Source organism: Neoarius graeffei, chromosome 16 (assembly GCF_027579695.1).
Source record: "Neoarius graeffei isolate fNeoGra1 chromosome 16, fNeoGra1.pri, whole genome shotgun sequence".
NCBI lineage: Eukaryota > Metazoa > Chordata > Actinopteri > Siluriformes > Ariidae > Neoarius > Neoarius graeffei.
The window spans coordinates 51,240,398-51,263,268 of record NC_083584.1 but is presented as its reverse complement, the minus strand read 5'-3'; the positions used below and the strand labels follow the sequence as shown (position 1 = coordinate 51,263,268).

Here is a 22,871-nt window from a genome sequence, read left to right as displayed (position 1 = left end):
GGCTTGTTTCACCTGCATGGAGAGCTCCTTTGACCGCATGTTTTCTTCACAGCAAAATCTTCCAAATGCAAGCACCACACCTCAAATCAACTCCAGGCCTTTTATCTACTTAATTGAGAATGACATAACGAAGGAATTGCCCGCACCTGCCCATGAAATAGCCTTTGAGTCACTTGTCCAATTACTTTTGGTCCCTTTAAAAACAGGGTGGCACATGTTAAGGAGCTGAAGCTCCTAAACCCTTCATCCAATTTTAATGTGGATACCCTCAAATGAAAGCTGAAAGTCTGGACTTTGTCCATGTCATGTCCATTATATAACTATAACTTGAATATGTTTCAGTAAACAGGTAAAAAAAAGAAAATTTGTGTCAGTGTCCAAATATATATGGACCTAACTGTATATCTCCATATATAAAATTTGATTTGATCCTTGTGATAACACGATTATATAAAAAATCGCGTTACCACAAGGATATCCTTGTGATAACACAATTTTTCTAGTGCTCTCCCTCTTGGGTAGGTGGGCCAGGCCTCTCCTGCACGCCTTGACTGTTCAGTTATATTTTGACTGTTTAAATCTGTGTGCTTTGACCAACTCAATTATATGTAGTTATATTGAAAAAAATGTTAATGCTTGCCTATAATGAGTGTTGAAATAATTCAATAAAGCTTGATTTTAGAAGGTAAGAAGGCCTGACCACTTATAATTCATGCGTCACTAATGAGGTTATCCAGGCTAGTTCTAGCCTACTCAGAACATCTGGCCTTTGATTGGCGCAAACTGATCTGCGTGGCGTGTTGTTTTTACATCACAGGCGAGGAATCTTTTTAAAAGCATCGCCACACAGAGATCATTGTTAAATGGTAGCACGAGTTTCACATGTTGCACTCTCTCGACTACTTCATCAGATTTTAACTTCATGATGCTTTTGAGATCCTGCGCCTGAACTGTAACTAGTAAGCAGGTTTGGACGCGGCATCTGTCTTGTTATCACTCAGCAGGCGTCATCAGTTTCTAGTAGGCCCATAGATCTGGCTCTGTAGGGACTTAGTTGGTTCTCACTTTGTTCGCTCGCACCTTCCCACACTCGAGTGTCTCTCTCCTCCTCTCTCATTACGTACTTAATCCTGTTCAGCGTTCGCGCTGCCAGAGGAGCACTCACTCACTCACTCACTCACACGGAGCAGTGATGCATGCGAAGTGATGTAGACTGTCGTAGTCAATAAGGAGGATATCTATAACGTACAAGGGCGCCGCTTTCTTTTCTTTCCTTCTTTGCATCGTATTGCTTCGGTGTGCAACGAAACGGAGGCACCGTAAGTTGCTCGCGCTTCTCTGACAACCGACTGTTGCGCCTGGAGAGCGTCCGTCAAACATGAGCGGAAACGCGGACGGCGGAGACGCGCTTGCGGAAAACGAGCTTCTCGCCACTTCATGAGGCGCGAGCTTCGATTCTTTCTGTGTTCCAGATCTTGGAACCGGGTATTTAAAAAAGGAAGAGCGCGCGCAGGATGAGAAGCACGGAGCTGTTGCTCGCCTACTTTCTCGTGAAAGTTGTGGCGTGCGATGGAGCCGGTGAGAGCGCTAGACAGGTCGGTTCGGTGGCTGTGTCTGGCTCCAATGAGTCCCGAGACGATGAAAGTGGTCTCTCGGAGCCTCCACACACAGAGGATAAATGTAGGGGCTACTACGACGTGATGGGTCAGTGGGACCCACCGTTCGTGTGCCGCACGGGCAGCTACCTGTACTGCTGCGGGACGTGTGGCTTCCGCTTCTGCTGTGAGTTCAAGGAGTCGCGCCTGGACCAGCGCTCGTGCTCTAACTACGGCACACCGCCGTGGTCAATGACGGGCAGACCGCCACCCAAGAAGAACGACCCGGCGCACGACCCCACAAGGGATAAAACCAATCTCGTAGTGTACATCATATGCGGAGTAGTCGCCATCATGGCTCTGGTGGGGATTTTCACCAAACTCGGGCTTGAAAAGGCGCACCGACCCCAGAGAGAAAACATGTCTAGGTAGGTGACACGAGGGAACACTTAATACCATCACCTGTAGAGATAAATCACACACACACACACACACACACACACACACATATAGGCTGATAAATATCATGGCAAATATCAGTGATAAATTTCACACACTATAATGAACCCATATAGCTCAGTGTGCCAATCCATTATCCACACTAATACAGCAGTAATATATAACTATTCATCCTAGACAACTCATAGAATCATAATTCTTAACAATGTTACAAGAGTTTGCCCCTCAGATAGATCATAGCTTGACATGTTAACAGGTAGATGAATAGATACATAGTACAGGAGTCTTCAGTATGATTTGCAAAGGGCTGAAGTGGCTGCAGGCTTTCATTACAGCCAAACTGGAGACACACTTGATAGTTGATTGAAGATGAAATGATTGAACAAGTGAAATCAGGTGTGGCTCCTGTTTGGTTGTTGTGAAAGTCTGAAGCTACCTTTTTGGATAAGATTGAAGACCCCTGACATGATATAGCTTAGTTGCTCTCATATTTAACCATTTAAATGCTATCAGCAAATGATCTTACCTGTCAATGAAATGTGTTTGAAAGTGTGTGGGGAAAAAAAAAATCAGAAATAAAGGGGTGTAGGAGTGCAGAGTGAAATGCTGTGAACATGGTTTTACACTACGTCAAAAATTAATTCTAGATTATAGAGATGGAAAATGTGTGATTTTTAATGTAGTTAGCTCCACAGCAGCAACTGCCAGAGTTTTTACAACTGCAGTTTTAATATAAATACAGTTGGATATATTTTAAACCCTGCTTCGAATTAATGTCACAATTTATCCCAATCACTAACTAGTTAGATTATTGATGTCCTCATCAGGGCCGGCTCTAGGTCTTTGGCTGCCCTAGGCGAGATTGAGTTTTGGCGCGCCCCCCCCAAGAAAAAAAACCCCTCTAATAACATCTAAATAACACTTTAATCTAATCACTCTATTCTATTACTATTAAACAATATACGGTGCATGGACAATAAACAAGAAGTCATTTTTATCTTTTTCATTATTGTTATTATTATCATTATTCACATAAAGTGTCACAAAGTAAAATGACCACACAAATTCAATACATATCTCCATATAATGGGCAAAAACTCTTCCGCACCCTGTTCAAAGTGTAGTGCATGGACAATAAACAAGAAATTATTTTTAGTTTCTTTTTTGCTATTAAAAGTTAAGTCATCTCTGAAGAATTAACAAATTAAATGAATAAAAAATTCTACAATTCTAAATTGTGCAAACTTAAGCGCCCTGTTAGGACATCAATGGGCTGTATTTTCAAACAAAAGTGCTATTATGGGTACTTTGTTATTGAAGTAACATTACAATGGGACTCATCTGGTCTTCCTAATGGCAAATTAATATCATCAAATGATATTTCTCTTGAGATCTCTTGGTTGATGCTCATCAGAGCAAGCCCATTCAGACGTTCTTGACTCATTGTTGACCTTAAGTATGTCTTCAGCAGTTTTAATTTTGAAAAGCTTCTTTCAGCAGAAGCTACTGTCACAGGTAGTGTAACAGCAGAGGTAAGGAGCGCGTATTTCTACATCCCCAGCCGCATGGGTGTTGTAAAAAAGGTTTTCAACCTTTCATGAGCCAGGGCGCACTTTTTTCAATGAAAAAATCTCAAGGCACATCACCAATAGAAAATGTTGACTGAAACTAAAACGCTGTTGCCAATATTTACAATATACAGTCATTCTATAATTTTCCACGGTACACTTGGTGATCTCTCACGGCACACAATCGGTTCTGCGGTACTAGAGTTCGGCAGCACAGTGGTTGAAAACACTGTACACCACTGATGCACTTGGTAACATCTCCATTCAGTAACTCCATCCCTCCTTTTTGGTGGGGTTTTGGTCGCCCTTGGCGCCCCTGGGCACACTTTGCGCTCTAGGCAATTGCCTAGGTCGCCTATAGCAATCGCCGGCGCTGCCACCCCACTTTTTTTTGACAAATCGCACCCTGACTACATGCTTTGCTGTACAATTAAATTAGGCTAAGACATTATAATGCTGACTTGTTTTCAGAATAGTGGAAGTCATAATTTTTCTCCCCCCGTTTCTGTGCCCCTGGGTGGACGCAGCGCCCTTAGCATTTGCCTATATTGCCTATGCCACGGGCCGGCTCTGGTCCTCATTCAGGACACGTCTACTAGGCTTTACCTATACAAATCTATTTAGATTAGATCAGGCAAATTATTTTCAGTCACCATGATTTCTCATATCCATTTTTAAATGTGCGATTTATGAGTAATATATATCATGCATGGTTTTTCTTTTTGAACATGGCATGATCACAAAAATACAAAATCGACTTCATGGTGTTGTGTGTCAGTTTTCGAATGAGAATTCAATGACATGAAAATACATCAAGAAAGCAGCACAGTGCCACATCTCTAATAGTTTCAAGACCTGAAAGTATGACATGTGTCTCTCTGTAGAGTGCTGGCGCAAGTGATACGGCAGACAGGAGGAGAGGATCATGAGGAGAGCATGGCTGTGCCTGGACAGCCTTATGAGAACCTGCAGGGCAGGACAACTGGAAATAACCTGCGTGAGTATACATGCTTTTAGAACTGTAAGACCAAGATCAGTGTTTTCCAGCTGGCAGTGCAATATAGGGTGTGTGTATATATAAAGTAAGTAAATATTTAACATTAGTTATTGAGAAGATGCAGTCTTGTAGCACTTATCTGCTGAGTTTTATTTGAGTTTCCCTGTTGTGTACAAGATGTTTAGATCAGATCTCCTGGGATACACGTGGATCACGGACCTCGAGTAGTAATCAATTACAATGGAGTTTCAACTAAGTAAACGACAGTTTTATTTCAGATTGCGGTAATACATTTGGGCCCTTGAAATGGGTTAAGTGTGTATTAACAGAGTTATAGATCCTATATATTTCTGATGGTGAAAGTCTTTATGGTTCATTATGGATCCCAGTATGATTTTTCTTCAGGGTGGATTAGATTTAGAGTCAAGGCAAATAAGATTTAGAGTTGGGTTAGTTTGATTCAGAGTAAAGGTGATGCTGATTCAGAGTCAGGTTGTGATTGATTCACAGTGAATTACAGGGAGAAAACAGATGCAAGAGAAACTGTTAGAAGCAGCTGAAGCTTATTCACCTCAGAGAGGCAGCTGTGAGGTCTTCCAGCTATTCACAAGGGTACAGATCTCTGACTTGGCCTTCGTTGTGGAAGGGAAGTTGTTACAACAGGCCATTTTTGGCACATCCGGTGGGCCACAACACCCCTTACATCAACAGTGATCATTTAATCCGCTGGGGTGGTAATTGCCTTGGCTGACTAATACACTTAGCAATGCTCTCGCTCTCTCTCACTTTCTACACACATGCATTCAGAAACATGCTGTGAACGCATACGTAAGCAGGACTCTAATCACCATGATAGCAAGCTACTCATGCTGCGCTGCTACCAGTGTGCACACCTCCTGGTCTTCCCCATTAACCCAGCTTGAAGGAATCAAACTATTGATTTGAATTTATGTCAGAGATTACACTTGATTATTATTTTTTAATAGAAAAACAAAAAAACTGTGTTTGTGACAAATCTTTATTGTGCAAATGTTCAGAGTAAATGCTTGTTGCCCAAGTGTGTCCTTCTACAAATACTGTCTGATGTGGTACATCAGTGTTGCCATGGCACTAGTGGATAGTCTCTGTTGAGCTTTCCTGTTGTTTCTGTTGGGTGTGCAGATCAATATGCTTATAATAGACTATATGGCCAATAGTTTGTGGACATCTGACCATCTTCCCTACAGTGCCCTCCAAAAGAGCTGTAATGGCAATGATAAAATATGTTTTCCCTTTTGCTATAGACTGAAAACATTTGACTTTGAAATGAAAAGATGAACATGACATGATAGATCACAATTTCAGCTTTCATTTCCTGATATGTATATCTAGATGTGTTAAACAACTTAGAACATAAAATGTTTTGTTTGAACCTACCCATTTTTCACATGATCAAAAATATTGGCCCATGTGACTGACAGCTGTTTCTTGTTGCCCAAGTGTACCATGTTAGATTGACTGTTAAAACAAGTAATAGCTCTGAATATCTAACCTTGATTTGCACCCTGGGTTTAACCTGTAAAGACTGCATTTGTTATTAAAAAGGATAAATCAACATGAAGACCAGAGACCTGTCTATGGGAGAAAAGAAGGAAAATTTTACTAAAAATTATACATCAAACAGTTTACCAAAGGAAAACGGCAGTTGATAGAATTATTGTGTGAGCTGTGAAGAAAAACCCCAACAACAACATTCAGTGAAATCACCAACAACTCATTGGTCATTCATGGTGGAGGTAGTGTCATGAATTGGGCTTGCAGGACTGCTTCTAGAACAGGCTCACAAACCTTTATTGGTGATATAACTCATGATGAACAGCAGAATGAATTCAGAAGTCTACAGAAACATTTGGCAAATTTACAGAGAAATGCATCCAATCTAATTGTGAGGAACTTTATCATGCAGCAAGGCAAAGACCCAAAACACACTGCCAGTACAACAAAGGACTTCATCAGGGGGTGAAAAGTTTAGGCTTAGGCTTTAGTCAATCACCAGACCCGAAGCCAGTTGAGCAGCATTTCACCTCCTGAAGAGGAGACTGAAGGGAGACCCACCAATATAATATCCATCCATCCATTATCCATAACTGCTTATCCTGTGCAGGGTCGCAGGCAAGCTGGAGCCTATCCCAGCTGACTATGGGCGAGAGGTGGGGTACACCCTGGACAAGTCACCAGATCATCGCAGGGCTGACACATAGAGACAAACAGCCATTCAGATTCACATTCACACCTACGGTCAATTTAGAGCCACCAGTTAGCCTAACCTGCATGTCTTTGGACTGTGGGGGAAACCGGAGCACCCGGAGGAAATCCACGCAAACACGGGAAGAATATGCAAACTCCACACAGAAAGGCCTCTGTCGGCACTGGGCTCAAACCCAGAACCTTCTTGCTGTGAGGCGACAGTGCTAACCACTACACCACCAATATAATATCACAGCTTATTTCAGCTACAACTGAAATAAGCTGTGATACAAGCCTGGAACAGCATCACATAAAAGAATGGAACAGTTTGATGATGTCAGTTGGCTTTGATGCAGTTATTTCAAACAAGAAATCCATCCATCCATTATCTGTAGCCACTTATCCTGTTCTACAGGGTCACTGGCAAGCTTGAGCCTATCCCAGCTGACTATGGGCAAGAGGCAGGGTACACCCTGGACAAGTCACCAGGTTATTGCAGGGCTGACACAAAGACAAACAACCACTCACATTCACACCTACGATCAGTTGAGAGCCACCAGTTAACCTAACTTGCATGTCTTTGGACTGTGGGGGAAACCGGAGCACCCGGAGGAAACCCACGCAGACACAGGGAGAATGTGCAAACTCCACACAGAAAGGCCCTCACCGGCCACTGGGCTCGAACCCAGAACCTTCTTGCTGTAAGGCGACAGTGCTAACCACTACACCATCGTGCTGTCCCCAAAGAAGAAATATGCAACCAAATATTCAGTCTATTTACTTAAACTCTATTGGTTTCAATACTTCTGCTCACTGAAAATTGCCATGTTCAAAGTTGTTTAACACAAGTAAATGTACATATGGGGTAATACAATACAAGGCAAGGCAAGTTTATTTATATAGCACATTTCATACACAGTGGCAGTTCAATGTGCTTTACAGAAGTAAAAGCAGAACAGTAAACAATAGAAAATAAAATTACATAAAATAATACAGTCATGTGTGTGTGTGTGTGTGTGTGTATATATATATATATATATATATATATATATATATATATATTTTTTTTTTTTTTTTTCTATCCACATTCACTGGATATGAGCAATCGCGTGCTCTGATTGGCTACTCTACTACTAGGATATCAGCTCATATACCATGAGTAGAGAAAAACAAAATGGCAGAGCATGTTGCTGAACCAACCGAGGATGAAATAAAAACTCTACTTGAAAACAAAACCCCAAAAATTATCATCAAGTATTTAAAAGAAAAAAATAGCTAAAATAATGTAGTATTTTGTTTGCCCCCCCAATATCTCCTGTTTCACACTCCAACCCAGTCAGTAGCAGTGTCATTTCCTTTTTTCTTTTCAGAGGACCAAAATGGAAATAAGTTTATTGCTTTTTTGGTGTCATCCTTGGCAATGTATTTTTTTATGTACTTTATACACATGTACTTTTATTACCAAATAAATCAAATTTTTAAAAATGCACCTTTAAGTTGGTTTGTCAGCTGAGAAAACCCCTAAAGAAGAAGACAAAAAAAAACAAAATAGAAAAAAGCAATCTCTAGAGTTTACACAGAATGGTGCAAAAAACAAACAAAAAGCAAACAAACAAAAAAAACCAGAGTGAGCGGCAGTTCTATGGGTAGAAACGCCTTGTTGATGAGAGCGGTCAGAGGAAAATGGCCAGATTGGTTTGAGCTGCCAGGAAGGATATAGCAACTCGTATAAACACCTTATAACTATGCTGAGCAGAAAAGCATCTTAGCATGCAACAGCAGAACACCACATTCGGTTCCACTCCTGCCAGCCAAGAACAGGAATCTTAGACTCATGAACAGTGGGTGGTGAGTGTGTGTGTATACATACATACATACATACATACATACATACATACATGCATACACACACACACACACAGACAGCAGACATGGACAGATTTGTTGGTAACCTTACAGCTCGTTGAAACAATGCTTTATTCCTCCTGAAAATTCAGGAAATTAAAAGTACTTTTCTCATGTATACTTGCATGCCTTTGGTATGTCATGGAGTAAACAAAAAAAGTGTGAAAAGAAATTATTTATTGTTTATTTTACAAAGATATTCTAAAATAGCATGGACAGACTTGTTAGTACCCCCAGAAAATATTATAAATAAGTGGATGATATTGATATTTCAAACTATTTGTTTCCAGGGCTGTAGCCAGCATTTTAAAATCACCGAGGTACGTGATGCGCAAAGCACATGCCGAAAAATTTTCAACATATTTAAATGAGAGGGGTGAATTACACGTCACACAAGAGATCTATTCCTGAAATTACTTTTAATGGTGTTTGAACTGAATATCATCAGTTTTTAAAAAAAAAAAATCATGTATGTGGCAAGAGTAAGAATAATTTAAGCTCGTTTAATGGTTTGATCTGGCCCAAGCAATGATGACAAAACTGCGCTGCTTTGAAAATGTAAATTTAACAGCTTCATGAAAGTGCACTGATGGTTACCATGAAAAAAAGGTGTTTACTGCACTGCATTCCCTCCTCTGAGTCGCACACTCTTTCGTTTTTGTGTTCTTGGTCTCAGAGCCGCACGTATGAAACAGACACAGAAGACAGAATCAACGTTTAACATAATTAACAACGCGCTTTTTACGGAGACGTTTTAATGTTATTCTTTATTTTTTTATCCAGTTGAATATTTAGCGTACAAATGTATTTTCAGCTCTTAAAAATGACCGAGGTCCGGACCTCGGTGGCCTCATAGCTGGCTACGGCCATGTTTGTTTTACCTTAATTAGTATCACAGGTATCTTCAATCTTGTAATCAGTCATTCAGTCTCTTTAAATGGAGAAAAGTCGTCTGCTGCCATTTGGTATAGTTGTGTGCACTACATTAAACATGGATCAGAGAAAGCAAAGGAGAGAGTTGTTTGAGGATATCAGAAAGAAAATTATAGACAAGCACGTTAAAGGCAAATGCTATAAGATCATCTCCAAGCAGCTTGATATTCCTGTGAATACAGTTGCAAATATTATGAAGAAGTTTAAGTTTCATGTGACTGTAGTCAGCCTTCCTGGATGTGACTGTAAGAGGAAAAACCATCACAGATTGGACAGAAGGATAGTGCCAATGATAGAAAAAGAGCCAAGGACAACTCATCTCATCTCATTATCTCTAGCCACTTTATCCTGTTCTACAGGGTCGCAGGCAAGCTGGAGCCTATCCCAGCTGACTACGGGTAAAAGGCGGGGTACACCCTGGACAAGTCACCAAGGACAACTTCCAGAGATAAAAGTTGAACTCCAAGGTCTAGGTACAGCAATATCTGTTTGTACCATCTGTCAATTTTTGAGTGACAGTGGACTCAATGGAAGAAGACCCAGGAGGACTCCATTGCTGAAAGTAAAACTTAAAAAAAAAAAGTCAGACTGGAATTTACTAAAATGGATATTGACAAGCCACAATGCTTCTGGGAGCATGTCCTTTGGACAGATGAAACAAAACTCAAGCTTATTGGCAAATCACATCAGCTGTATGTCCACAGAAGAAAAAAAAAGAAGCTTTCAAAGAAAAGAACGCCATACCTGTGAAACACGGAGGAGGCTTGGTTATGATTTGGGGCTTCTTTGCTATGTCTGGCACGGGGTGCCTTGAATCTGTGCAGGGCACAATGAAATCTCAAGACTATCAAGGCATTCTGGAGCGAAACACACGACCCAGTGTCAGAAAGCTCTGTCTCAGTCACAGGTCATGGGTCCTCCAACAGGATAAAGACCCAAAACACACAGCTAAAAGCTCACAAGAAAGGCAAAAAACAACACATTGGACTATTCTGAAGTGGCCTTCTCCGAGCCCTGATCTGAATCCTGTCGAACATCTCTGGAAAGAGCTGAAACATGCAGTGTGGAGAAGGCACCTTTCAAACCTGAGACAGCTGGAGCAGTTTGCTCAGGAAGAGTAGGCCAAACTACCTGTTGCAGATGCAGAAGTCTCATTGAGAGTTACAAAGGTCACTTGTCAGCAGTGATTGCTGTTAAAGGTTGTGCAACAAAATATTAAGTTCATGGTACCATCATTTTTGTCCATGCCATTTTCATTTGTTTTGTTATGTAAAATATTCAGTTGAGTAAAAATCAAAAGCAAAATTTGTGCTAAACATGGAATAAACAGTGATGGATGCCATTAATTTTTTCAGTTTCCAGTTATTCCAGAGATAGTTATGTTTTTTTTTTTGTGGAAGGGTACCAACAAGAGTGTGTGTGTGTGTTACATTACATACACTCACTAGCCACTTTATTAGGAACACCCATACATCTGCTGTTTTATGCAGTTATCTAATCAGCCAATCCCTTGAGAGCAACATAATGCATAAAATCACGCAGATACAAATCAAGAGCTTCAGTTAATGTTCACTTCAAACATCAGAATGGGAAAAGAATGGCTTAAAAAACAAACCAAAACAAAAACATTGAGTGAGCGACAGTTCTGTGGATGGAAATGTCTTGTTGATAAGGATAAGAGGGGTTAGAGGAAAATGGCCAGATTAGTTTGAGCTGCCAGGAAGGATATAGCAACTCTTTACAACCATAGTGAGGAGAAAAGCTTCTCAAGTATGCAGCAGCACAAGACCACATTGGGTTCCACTCCTGCCAGCCAAGAACAGGAATCTTAGAATCAAGAACAAGTTCCTGTTAAAGTGGCCTGTGTGTGTGTGTGTGTGTGTGTGTGTGTGTATTAGATTCAGATGTACTGAGATACCATTTTCTTTAGAAAATAACTTTTAATAAAGATTTAACAGGAAATCAACAATTAATAACAGATTAAGGGGATTTCATCCAGAATAAATATATTATGATCGGCCCATTATTATTATTATTTTTTTATCAATTGGACTTTTAACATTATTTTTAAATAAATAATGCCTGAAAACACTTTGTTTAATTATAATAAATAATTTGATTTTATATTAATAGTCTATATATTATGAAAATAATTGAAAGTATTCAAATCTATCAAAGTATTATAAAATAGCTCATTTTTGTTAACTTGGCTTTCCATTGATTTTTCTTGTCCACAGAAATCTTTTTTGACTATTTTCTACATTGTAGAACAATACTGAAACATCAAAATTACGAAAGAATATATGGAATTATGTGGTAACCAAAAAAAAGTGTGAGGAAAAACATTTCATATTTTAGATTTTTCAAAGCAGCCACTGTTTAACTTGATGACACTTTGCACACAATTGGCATTATCTTAACCAGCTTCATGAGGTAGTCACCTGGAATGCTTTTCAATGCTTTTCAAATTTTGTCTCATCAAAAGTTAATTAGAGGTGTTTCTTGCCTTCTTAATGTGTTTGAGATTGTCAGTTGTGCTATGTCAAGGTAGTGTTGGTATACAGTAAATAGACCTATTTGACAACTTTATTAATCCATATTACAACCCTGATTCCAAAAAAGTTGGGACAAAGTACAAATTGTAAATAAAAACGGAATGCAATGATGTGGAAGTTTCAAAATTCCATATTTTATTCAGAATAGAACATAGATGACATATCAAATGTTTAAACTGAGAAAATGTATCATTTAAAGAGAAAAATTAGGTGATTTTAAATTTCATGACAACACCACATCTCAAAAAAGTTGGGACAAGGCCATGTTTACCACTGTGAGACATCCCCTTTTCTCTTTACAACAGTCTGTAAATGTCTGGGGACTGAGGAGACAAGTTGCTCAAGTTTAGGGATAGGAATGTTAACCCATTCTTCTCTAATGTAGGATTCTAGTTGCTCAACTGTCTTAGGTCTTTTTTGTCGTATCTTCCGTTTTATGATGTGCCAAATGTTTTCTATGGGTGAAAGATCTGGACTGCAGGCTGGCCAGTTCAGTACCCGGACCCTTCTTCTACGCAGCCATGATGCTGTAATTGATGCAGTATGTGGTTTGGCATTGTCATGTTGGAAAATGCAGGGTCTTCCCTGAAAGAGACGTTGTCTGGATGGGAGCATATGTTGCTCTAGAACCTGGATATATCTTTCAGCATCGATGGTGTCTTTCCAGATGTGTAAGCTGCCCATGCCACACACACTAATGCAACCCCATACCATCAGAGATGCAGGCTTCTGAACTGAGCGCTGATAACAACTTGGGTCGTCCTTCTCCTCTTTAGTCCAAATGACACGGCGTCCCTGATTTCCATAAAGAACTTCAAATTTTGATTCGTCTGACCACAGAACAGTTTTCCACTTTGCCACAGTCCATTTTAAATGAGCCTTGGCCCAGAGAAGACGTCTGCGCTTCTGGATCATGATTAGATACGGCTTCTTCTTTGAACTATAGAGTTTTAGCTGGCAACAGCGGATGGCACGGTGAATTGTGTTCACAGATAATGTTCTCTGGAAATATTCCTGAGCCCATTTTGTGATTTACAATACAGAAGCATGCCTGTATGTGATGCAGTGCCGTCTAAGGGCCCGAAGATCACGGGCACCCAGTATGTTTTTCCGGCCTTGACCCTTACGCACAGAGATTCTTCCAGAGTCTCTGAATCTTTTGATGATATTATGCACTGTAGATGATGATATGTTCAAACTCTTTGCAATTTTACACTGTCAAACTCCTTTCTGATATTGCTCCACTATTTGTCGGCGCAGAATTAGGGGGATTGGTGATCCTCTTCCCATCTTTACTTCTGTGAGCCGCTGCCACTCCAAGATGCTCTTTTTATACCCAGTCATGTTAATGACCTATTGCCAATTGACCTAATGAGTTGCAATTTGGTCCTCCAGCTGTTCCTTTTTTGTACCTTTAACTTTTCCAGCCTCTTATTGCCCCTGTCCCAACTTTTTTGAGATGTATTGCTGTCATGAAATTTCAAATGAGCCAATATTTGGCATGAAATTTCAAAATGTCTCACTTTCGACATTTGATATGTTGTCTATGTTCTATTGTGAATACAATATCAGTTTTTGAGATTTGTAAATTATTGCATTCCGTTTTTACTGACAATTTGTACTTTGTCCCAAGGGCAACACGGTGATGTAGTGGTTAGCGCTGTCGCCTCACAGCAAGAAGGTCCGGGTTCGAGCCCCGGGGCCGACGAGGGCCTTTCTGTGTGGAGTTTGCATGTTCTCCCCGTGTCTGCATGGGTTTCCTCCGGGTGCTCCGGTTTCCCCCACAGTCCAAAGACATGCAGGTTAGGTTAACTGGTGACTCTAAATTGACCGTAGGTGTGAATGTGAATGGTTGTCTGTGTCTATGTGTCAGCCCTGTGATGACCTGGCAACTTGTCCAGGGTGTACCCCGCCTTTCGCCCGTAGTCAGCTGGGATAGGCTCCAGCTTGCCTGCGACCCTGTAGAAGGATAAAGCGGCTAGAGATAATGAGATGAGATGAGACTTTGTCCCAACTTTTTTGGAATTGGGGTTGTATGTGAATAACCACTCAAAGAAATAAAGAGAGATGACAATCCATCATTACTTTGAAACAGGAAGGTCAGTCAATCCAGAAAACTGCAAGAACTTTGAATATATCTTCAAGTGCAGTTGCAAAAACCATTAAATGCTCTGATGAAACTGTATCTTATGAGGACCATCCCAGAAAAGGAAGACTAAAACTTTCCTCTGCTGCAGAGGATAAGTTCATTTGAGTTACCAGCTTCAGAAATTGCCAATGAACAGCACCTCAGATTAGAGCCTAAATGAATGCTTTACAGAGTTCAAGTAGCAGACACATCTCAACATCAACTGTTTGGAGGATACTATGTGAATTAGGCCTTCACGGTTGAATTGCTATAGAGAAACCACTGAGAGAGGCCAATAAGAAAAGAGAATTGCTTGGGCCAAGAAACACAAGCAATGGACATTAGACCAGTGGAAATTGGTACGTTGGTCTGATGAGTCCGACATTGGTTCAAATCATTGTATCTTTGTGAGATGCAGAAAAGGGGAATGGATGGTATCTGCATGTGTCGTTCCCACTGTGAAGCATGGAGGAGGAGGTGTGATGGTGTGGGGGTGCTTTGCTGGTGACACTGCTAGTGATTTATTCAAAATTGAAGGTACACTTAACCAGCATCACGACCACAACATGCCACCCCATCTGTTTTATGCTTAGTGAGACCACCATTTGTTTTTCAACAGGATAATGACCCAAACCAGGTGATGTAAGGGTTATTTAACCAAGAAGGAGAGTGAAGGAGTGCTGCATCAGATAACCTGGGCTCCACAATCACCTAGACCTAAATCCAAGTAAGATGGTTTGGGATGAATTGGATTGCAGAGTGAAAAAAAAGTAGCCAACAAGTGCTCAGCATATGGTTATACCTTTAAGACTGTTGAAAAGCCATTCCAGGTAACTGTCTCATGAAGCTAGTTGAGAGAATGCCAAGAGTATATAAAGCTCTCATCAAATCAAAAGGTGGCTACTTTGAAGAAGATAAAATATAAAACATTTTTACTTTGTTTACACTTTTTCTTTGCTTACTACATAATCCCATCTGTTATTTCATAGATTTGATGCCTTCAGCATTGTTGTACAATGTAGAAAATAATAAAAATAAAGAAAAGCCATTGAATTAGAATGTTGGTCTAAACTTTTGACTGTTACTCTACATACATACATGCATACATACATACATATAGACAGACCTTTACATGCTTCTCTTCACAGGCATGAGCACACATAATAGTTGGATGGAATATGCCATAGACAAGAATTGTTTTCTTATTTGATGTTGGTATGATTAATGCTGACTTTATGACATGCAATATTAAATATTATTTATATCAGCATAAATATTCTCTATGCCATAAATATTATTATTTATACCTGATCATTCATGTAGTTCTCTAGTCAGCTAATCATGTGGCAGTAGCAGAATGCATAAAATCATGTGTATACTGTACATCAAACACCAAAATGGGGAAAATGTGATCTCAGTGACTTTGAATGTGGCATAGTTCTTGGTACCAGATGGGCTGGTTTGAGTATTTCAGAAACCACTGATCTCCTGAGATTTTCCTGGAGGAACAGTCTGTAGAGTGTACACAGAATTCTGAAAAAAAAAAATGGACTGAGTGTCAGTTCTGTGCGGTAATACCTTTTTGACCCAGAGTTCAGAGGAGAATGACCAGACTGGTTTGAACTGTCAGGAAAGCTACAGTAACTCAAAAACCACTCTTTACTACTACATTGATCATTAAAAAATGCAGATGGGCTACAACAGCAGAAGACCACATTGAGTTCCACTCTTATCAGCCATGAACAGGAATCAAAGGCAACAGTGGGCACAGACTCTTCCAAACTGGACAGCTGAAGATTGGAAAAATGACTTGGTCTGATGAATCTTGATTTCTGATCTGACTTGCAGATGGTAGGGTCAGAATTTGGTATCAACAGCAGGAATCCATGGACCCAATTTGCTTTGTGTCAGCAGTTCAGGATGGTGGTGGTTGGTGGTGTAATGGTGTGGGGAATGTTTTCTTGGCATAAATTGGGTATTGTGTTGCACCTGAGTATTATTGCTGACCATGTGCATCTTTTATGGCCACAATTTGCACTTCTTATCATGGATGTGCCATGTCATAAAGTACATATTGTCTCAAACCAGTTCCATGAACATGAAAATGAGTTCAGTGTATTTCAGTGGCTTTCAGTCGTAGAATGAGAGATTCACAACATGAATATACAGCTTACAAATCTGCAGCAATAATGTGATGCAATAATGTCAACATGAAACAGAATCTTAAAGGAATGTTTCCAACACATTGTGGAATCCACGTCATGATGAAATGATATTCTGTGAGTCCTACCGAGTATTTAATATGATCAAAAATATAAAATGGGCCATTTTGATCCAAATAAAACATGAAGCAGGTTAAAGCAGGTTACACAAAGAAAACAGGCCAAGAAAGTAGGTCATTTCAAAGTAGGAGTATTTCTATAAAACAATATGAAGCCTTTAACAACCACAACAACAAAACACTGTACAGTTGTTTTAAGGTGTATATTAAAATGTTTACTTTTATTGTTAATTAATTTAGAGAACTAATTGTTCTCTGATAAAAAAAATCAAACTAATCTTTATTGATTTATATTATATTATCCATCCATTACCTGTAGCCGCTTATCCTGTACAGGGTCGTAGGCAAGCTGGAGCCTATCCCAGCTGACTATTGGCCCTTTTCCACTACCCTTTTTCAGCTCACTTCAGCTCACTTCAGCCCGACACGGCTCGCGTTTCGACTACCAAAAACCAGCACGACTCAGCTCGTTTCAGCCCTGCTTAGCCCCTAAAACTCGCACCGTTTTGGAGTGGGGCTGAAGCGAGCCAAGCCGTGCCGAGTGAGGTTGGGGGCGTGAGCAGACACTCCCCTGTGCACTGATTGGTGAGGAGGAGTGTCCTCACATGCCCACACACGCCCCGCGAGCGCGCTGGGATCTGTAAACACCGCAAACCCGGAAGAAGAATAATTACGAATTACGAGAATTTCTGAAGCCTTATGCGCCTCGCCTCATCTATACGCTCTTGCCAGTATCTGCTGGCGTTGTCGGTGACAACAAGCCACAGCACCAAGACCAGCAACACTAACGACTTCATGTCCTCCATGTTTATTGTTTACTATTCGGGTCGTGAGACTACCGCTTAAAAGCTCACTGAATCAGTGACATACAGAGCATCGTGGACGAGTTCGCGGAGCGCAAGGCTCGTCGTATGCCCTTCAAATAATGCGCGCAGTAGGCTATTGATGTTTTATTATGAGCCATGTACAGTATGTCGCCTAATGTTTTTTTGTTTCTGAGTTACATGTTTGTTTGAAGGACTTAATGTACAAAATAACATAGTTGCACCCCGTAGTGTTGAAATTGGTAAACACAGTGCATTCAGTGAGGTTTGCACCGCCCTCCTTTTATTTCTGACTCTTCCTGTCACCGTTGCAACCTCTGAGCGCTCATTCGTATGCCCTTCAAATAATGTGCGCAGTATAGGCTATTGATGTTTTATTATGAGCCATGTACAGTATCCTAATGTTTTTTGTTTCTGAGTTACATGTTCGTTTGAAGGACTTGATGTACTAAATAACATAGTTGCACCCGGTAGTGTTGAAATTGGTAAACACCGCAGTTGCGGACATTTTGTAGCCTAAAATGATGTTATGATAAGCTTTAATAAAGGGCCCGGTCATTTGCCCCGCCCCCGGCCCGGCTCTGACTTGTTCCGCCACTGTCACTGATGTCACTGTTTGCGCTGCTTAACGACATCACGTGACGTCCACCCACTTTCGCTAACTCCACCCAATGTGTCCACCCACTTCCAGCCAGCACGGTTCAGCGCGGTTGTAGTCGAAATGCAACTCCAACAGCCCCGCTCAGCTCGACTCAGCTCGACTCAGCACGGCACGGCTCAGCCGCGTTTGTAGTGGAAAAGCGGCATAAGGGTACACCCTGGACAAGTTGCCAGGTTATCGCAGGGCTAACACATATGCCGCTTTTCCACTACAAACGCGGCTGAGCCGTGCCGAGTCGAGCTGAGTCGAGCTGAGCGGGGCTGTTGGAGTTGCATTTCGACTACAACCGCGCTGAACCGTGCTGGCTGGAAGTAGGTGGACACATTGGGTGGAGTTAGCGAAAGTGGGTGGACGTCATGTGATGTCGTTAAGCAGCGCAAACAGTGACATCAGTGACAGTGGCGGAACAAGTCAGAGCCGGGCCGGGGGCGGGGCAAATGACCGGGCCCTTTATTAAAGCTTATCATAACATCATTTTAGGCTACAAAATGTCCGCAACTGCAGTGTTTACCAATTTCAACACTACCGGGTGCAACTATGTTATTTAGTACATCAAGTCCTTCAAACGACCATGTAACTCAGAAACAAAAAACATTAGGATACTGTTCATGGCTCATAATAAAACATCAATAGCCTATACTGCGCACATTATTTGAAGGGCATACGAATGAGCGCTCAGAGGTTGCAACGGTGACAGGAAGAGTCAGAAATAAAAGGAGGGCGGTGCAAACCTCACTGAATGCACTGTGTTTACCAATTTCAACACTACGGGGTGCAACTATGTTATTTTGTACATTAAGTCCTTCAAACGAACATGTAACTCAGAAACAAAAAAACATTAGGCGACATACTGTACATGGCTCATAATAAAACATCAATAGCCTACTGCGCGCATTATTTGAAGGGCATACGACGAGCCTTGCGCTCCGCGAACTCGTCCACGATGCTCTGTATGTCACTGATTCAGTGAGCTTTTAAGCAGTAGTCTCACGACCCGAATAGTAAACAATAAACATGGAGGACATGGAGTCGTTAGTGTTGCTGGTCTTGGTGCTGTGGCTTGTTGTCACCGACAACGCCAACAGATACTGGCAAGAGCGTATAGATGAGGCGAGGCGCATAAGGCTTCAGAAATTCTCGTAATTCGTAATTCTTCTCCTTCCGGGTTTGCGGTGTTTACAGATCCCAGCGTGCTCGCGGGGCGTGTGTGGGCATGTGAGGACACTCCTCCTCACCAATCAGTGCACAGGGGAGTGTCTGCTCACGCCCCCAACCTCACTCGGCACGGTTTGACTCGCTTCAGCCCCACTCCAAAACGGTGCGAGTTTTAGGGGCTAAGCAGGGCTGAAACGAGCTGAGTCGTGCTGGTTTTTGGTAGTCGAAACGCGAGCCGTGTCGGGCTGAAGTGAGCTGAAGCGAGCTGAAGTGAGCTGAAAAAGGGTAGTGGAAAAGGGCCAATAGAGACAAATAACCATTCACACCTACGGTCAATTTAGAGCCACCTATTAGCCTAACCTGCATGTCTTTGAACTGTGGGGGAAACCGGAGCACCCGGAGGAAACCCATGCAGACACAAGGAGAACATACAAACTCCACACAGAAAGGCCCTCGTCAGCCACTGGGCTTGAACCCAGGACCTTCTTGCTGTGAGGCAACAGTGCTAACCACTACACCACTGTGCCACCATTACAGTATATTATATTAGTAGATTTACAATATCAGCATTCAGACATCATCTGGACAATCCAATGCTAAAAAATAAATAAATAAAATAAAATCATCTTACCACACACAGAGCACAGATGTGCTGTGCTGGGTCAGTAGTCCCTAAGCTGTGCTTTTAAACATATTATTCAGTAACCACAGTGGATATGTCAGTTTGAGGAGCAGCTTAGCCAAGTTGTGGCTGCAAATGACACTGTAATTAATTCTCCTGAGAGCTTGTTGTGTGCCATGCTCTGTCCCTCCAGCAACAGTCAGCTCAGCTCTGACGGATACTGAGAATTCATTACAGTGGAGTAAACTTACATTCGGCTTCATCATCTACTTATGAGAACAGCTGAGAGAGCATTGGATTTAAGCAGAATTTGGGTTACAAAAATAATGGCCGTCCCATTTGGAGGGCAAAAGAAACACAGCTTTCTTTATTTGAATATGGTGAAAGAAGCCACATTATTCTGTTTACTGGGTGAATATGAAATACAAGTCAGACATTAACAGTCCTAACTGTGTTTGTTGACTGCTCATATTATGATAACATTGTAAACCACGAGGCGGCACGGTGATGTAGTGGTTAGCACTGTTGCCTCACAGAAAGAAGGTCCTGGGTTCGAGCCCAGTGGCTGGCGAGGGCCTTTCTGTGTGGAGTTTGCATGTTCTCCCTGTGTCTGCGTGGGTTTCCTCCGGGTGCTCCGGTTTCCCCCACAGTCCAAAGACATGCAGGTTAGGTTAATTGGTGGCTCTAAATTGACCGTAGGTGTGAATGTGAGTGTGAATGGTTGTTTGTCTCTGTGTCAGCCCTGTGATAACTTGGCGACTTGTCCAGGGTGTACCCTGACTCTCGCCCACAGTCAGCTGGGATAGGCTCCAGCTTGCCTGCGACCCTGTAGAACAGGATAAGCGGCTACAGATAATGGATGAATGGATGGATGTAAACCATGATGCATGTTTATGCCATTTTTTATATGTAAATTTTAGGTATACTTACCAGTCATGTATCTTATCCTTATTTCACATGCTAATATTGCAAGGCATATTTTAATATGTTTTATTACAATACAGTATATGCTTTACAAAAACTGTCCTATCAGGAAAAAAGTAGGTTATGGAGCTAGTAAGTAAGCAAGCAAACAAACAAAACCCACGTGAGCTCTATGGCTGTTTTTAAATATTTTATATATCAGGGATCCCAGACGTCCGCTATTTAGCGGAATTCCGCTATTTTTCTAGCCAAAGTGGTGGTGTTTTTTTTTTTTTTTAAATCTCTTGTATATCCGTTAAAAATATGTTTGTTTAAGTAAAATGACCAGGAGAATACGTTCTGATTTGGTTTGCTTGTTTAGCGATGTTTTTGTCAGCTTCGTTTGTTCTCGTTGACATTCGGGAACACTCGGAAGTTAAATTGATGTAAATACCGCGAGACTGTACGCGATAGAACGAGAAAATAATATAGCTGCGCCCATTTGCTAGAAAATGTGTTTTAACTCCTTTCGTGCTTTTGTTTCTAATGCGTTGAACTTAATTCAATATGTCGTGGAAAAAAGATATCGTCCATAAAAGAGATAGCGGAACAGTGTCCAGGTTAGAAGAAGTATATTCTTCAAAGCTACATTTTCATCTAATTTTTATAAATAACAATTTTTTTTTTGCCACTTATGTCATTGATTACAAAATATGGCATCAAATAGATACACATTATTGTTAAATTCTGTTGCTTTTCTATGTTAAATCTATGTAAAAAATGTGTTCTATAGCATCTTTAAATGTTAAAATCTCAACAGCTTCAGGGGGCTTGCAGCCCCCTTGACCCCTGCTGATAGTTTCTTACATTTCTCTATTTTTTTCAATTACTGCTGGGATCCCTGATATATGAAATATGATTTTAAATATTATTTTATTTTATTATTATAATTATTTGGGCTTGGCAAGATGGCAGCACGCATAGACGCAGTGGCTCAGCGCTCTCCTTTTTGGTGCTTTGTTTGGTTTGTTTGTTTGTTTATGTGTGAGTTGTTACTCATCCTGACAACATTCTCTAGGGCAAATAAAATTTACAGCCGGCATGATCTTATTGAAATGGGATTACACAGCGAGCAGACTGTTACAACTGAGTTTCTCCGCTCCCATGACATCCCGCTGGATATTGCTAGCCCCCCCCAGCGCTCCATGGATTACCATCCCTGCGGAAAGGTGACGAAGGCGGCGCAGGGAGAGGAGGCAAAAGCAAAGCTACAGAACCGGCATGCTGGTGAGGCTACAAAGGCAGCCACATAAACCACCGCTCCCTGGTGTTTTTCTCACCAACGCCAGATCTGTCACTAACAAGATGGATGAACTGGAACTACTGGTTGCAATGAACAACATTGTGAAGAACAGCTGTATCCTGCTCGTCACAGAGACCTGGCTTCACTCATCCATTCCAGACACAGCTGTCGAGCTAGCAGACCGTACATTACAATGGCACGACAGGACCAGGGACTCTGGTAAGAGCAGAGGAGGGAGGTTATGTATTTATGTGAACAACAGCTGGTGTACCAATACCAAGACTGTTAGTAGTCACTGCTCTCCGGACCTGGAGTATATGACTGTTAAATGCAGGAGTTTACTGTTGTCATGGTAACTGCTGTGTATATTCCACCAGATGCTAATGCTAACTCGGCCCTTGGATGTTTACATGAGATCATTAGCAGTCAACAGAGTATTTATCCAGAGGTTGTTCACATCACGGCAGGGGACTTTAATCATGATGATTTAAAGACAGTGCTCCTTAAATTCCATCAGCACGTCAAGTGTGCTACGAGAGGAGCAAACACACTGGACAAGGTCTATTCTAACATCAAGATGGGCTTCAGGGCAAAGCCACTACCACACCTGGGCCAGTCAGACCACATGTCCCTGTTCTTTTTTTTTTTAAATATTTTATTTTCAGTTTCTTATGTAATGTGTAATGAGTACAAACATATCAGTATACCAACAGTATAGAGACATAACAAAGGACAAAGTGTGAAGGATAACCCCCC

The 22,871-nt window shown here is 41.3% G+C and overlaps 1 protein-coding gene across 1 annotated transcript in view; it reads left to right on the top strand.

Moving 5' to 3' along the window:
- Window positions 1-1,189: 1,189 nt before the first annotated feature.
- The window catches only part of shisa9b (shisa family member 9b), a 206,785-nt gene continuing 185,103 nt past the window's right edge, over window positions 1,190-22,871 (top strand). Inside the window, exons 1-2 of the mRNA XM_060943131.1 lie at window positions 1,190-2,023; window positions 4,507-4,619. Of these exons, the coding sequence (XP_060799114.1) occupies window positions 1,515-2,023; window positions 4,507-4,619 (622 nt within the window). The 5' untranslated portion in view covers window positions 1,190-1,514. The remainder of the gene's footprint in view (window positions 2,024-4,506; window positions 4,620-22,871) is intronic.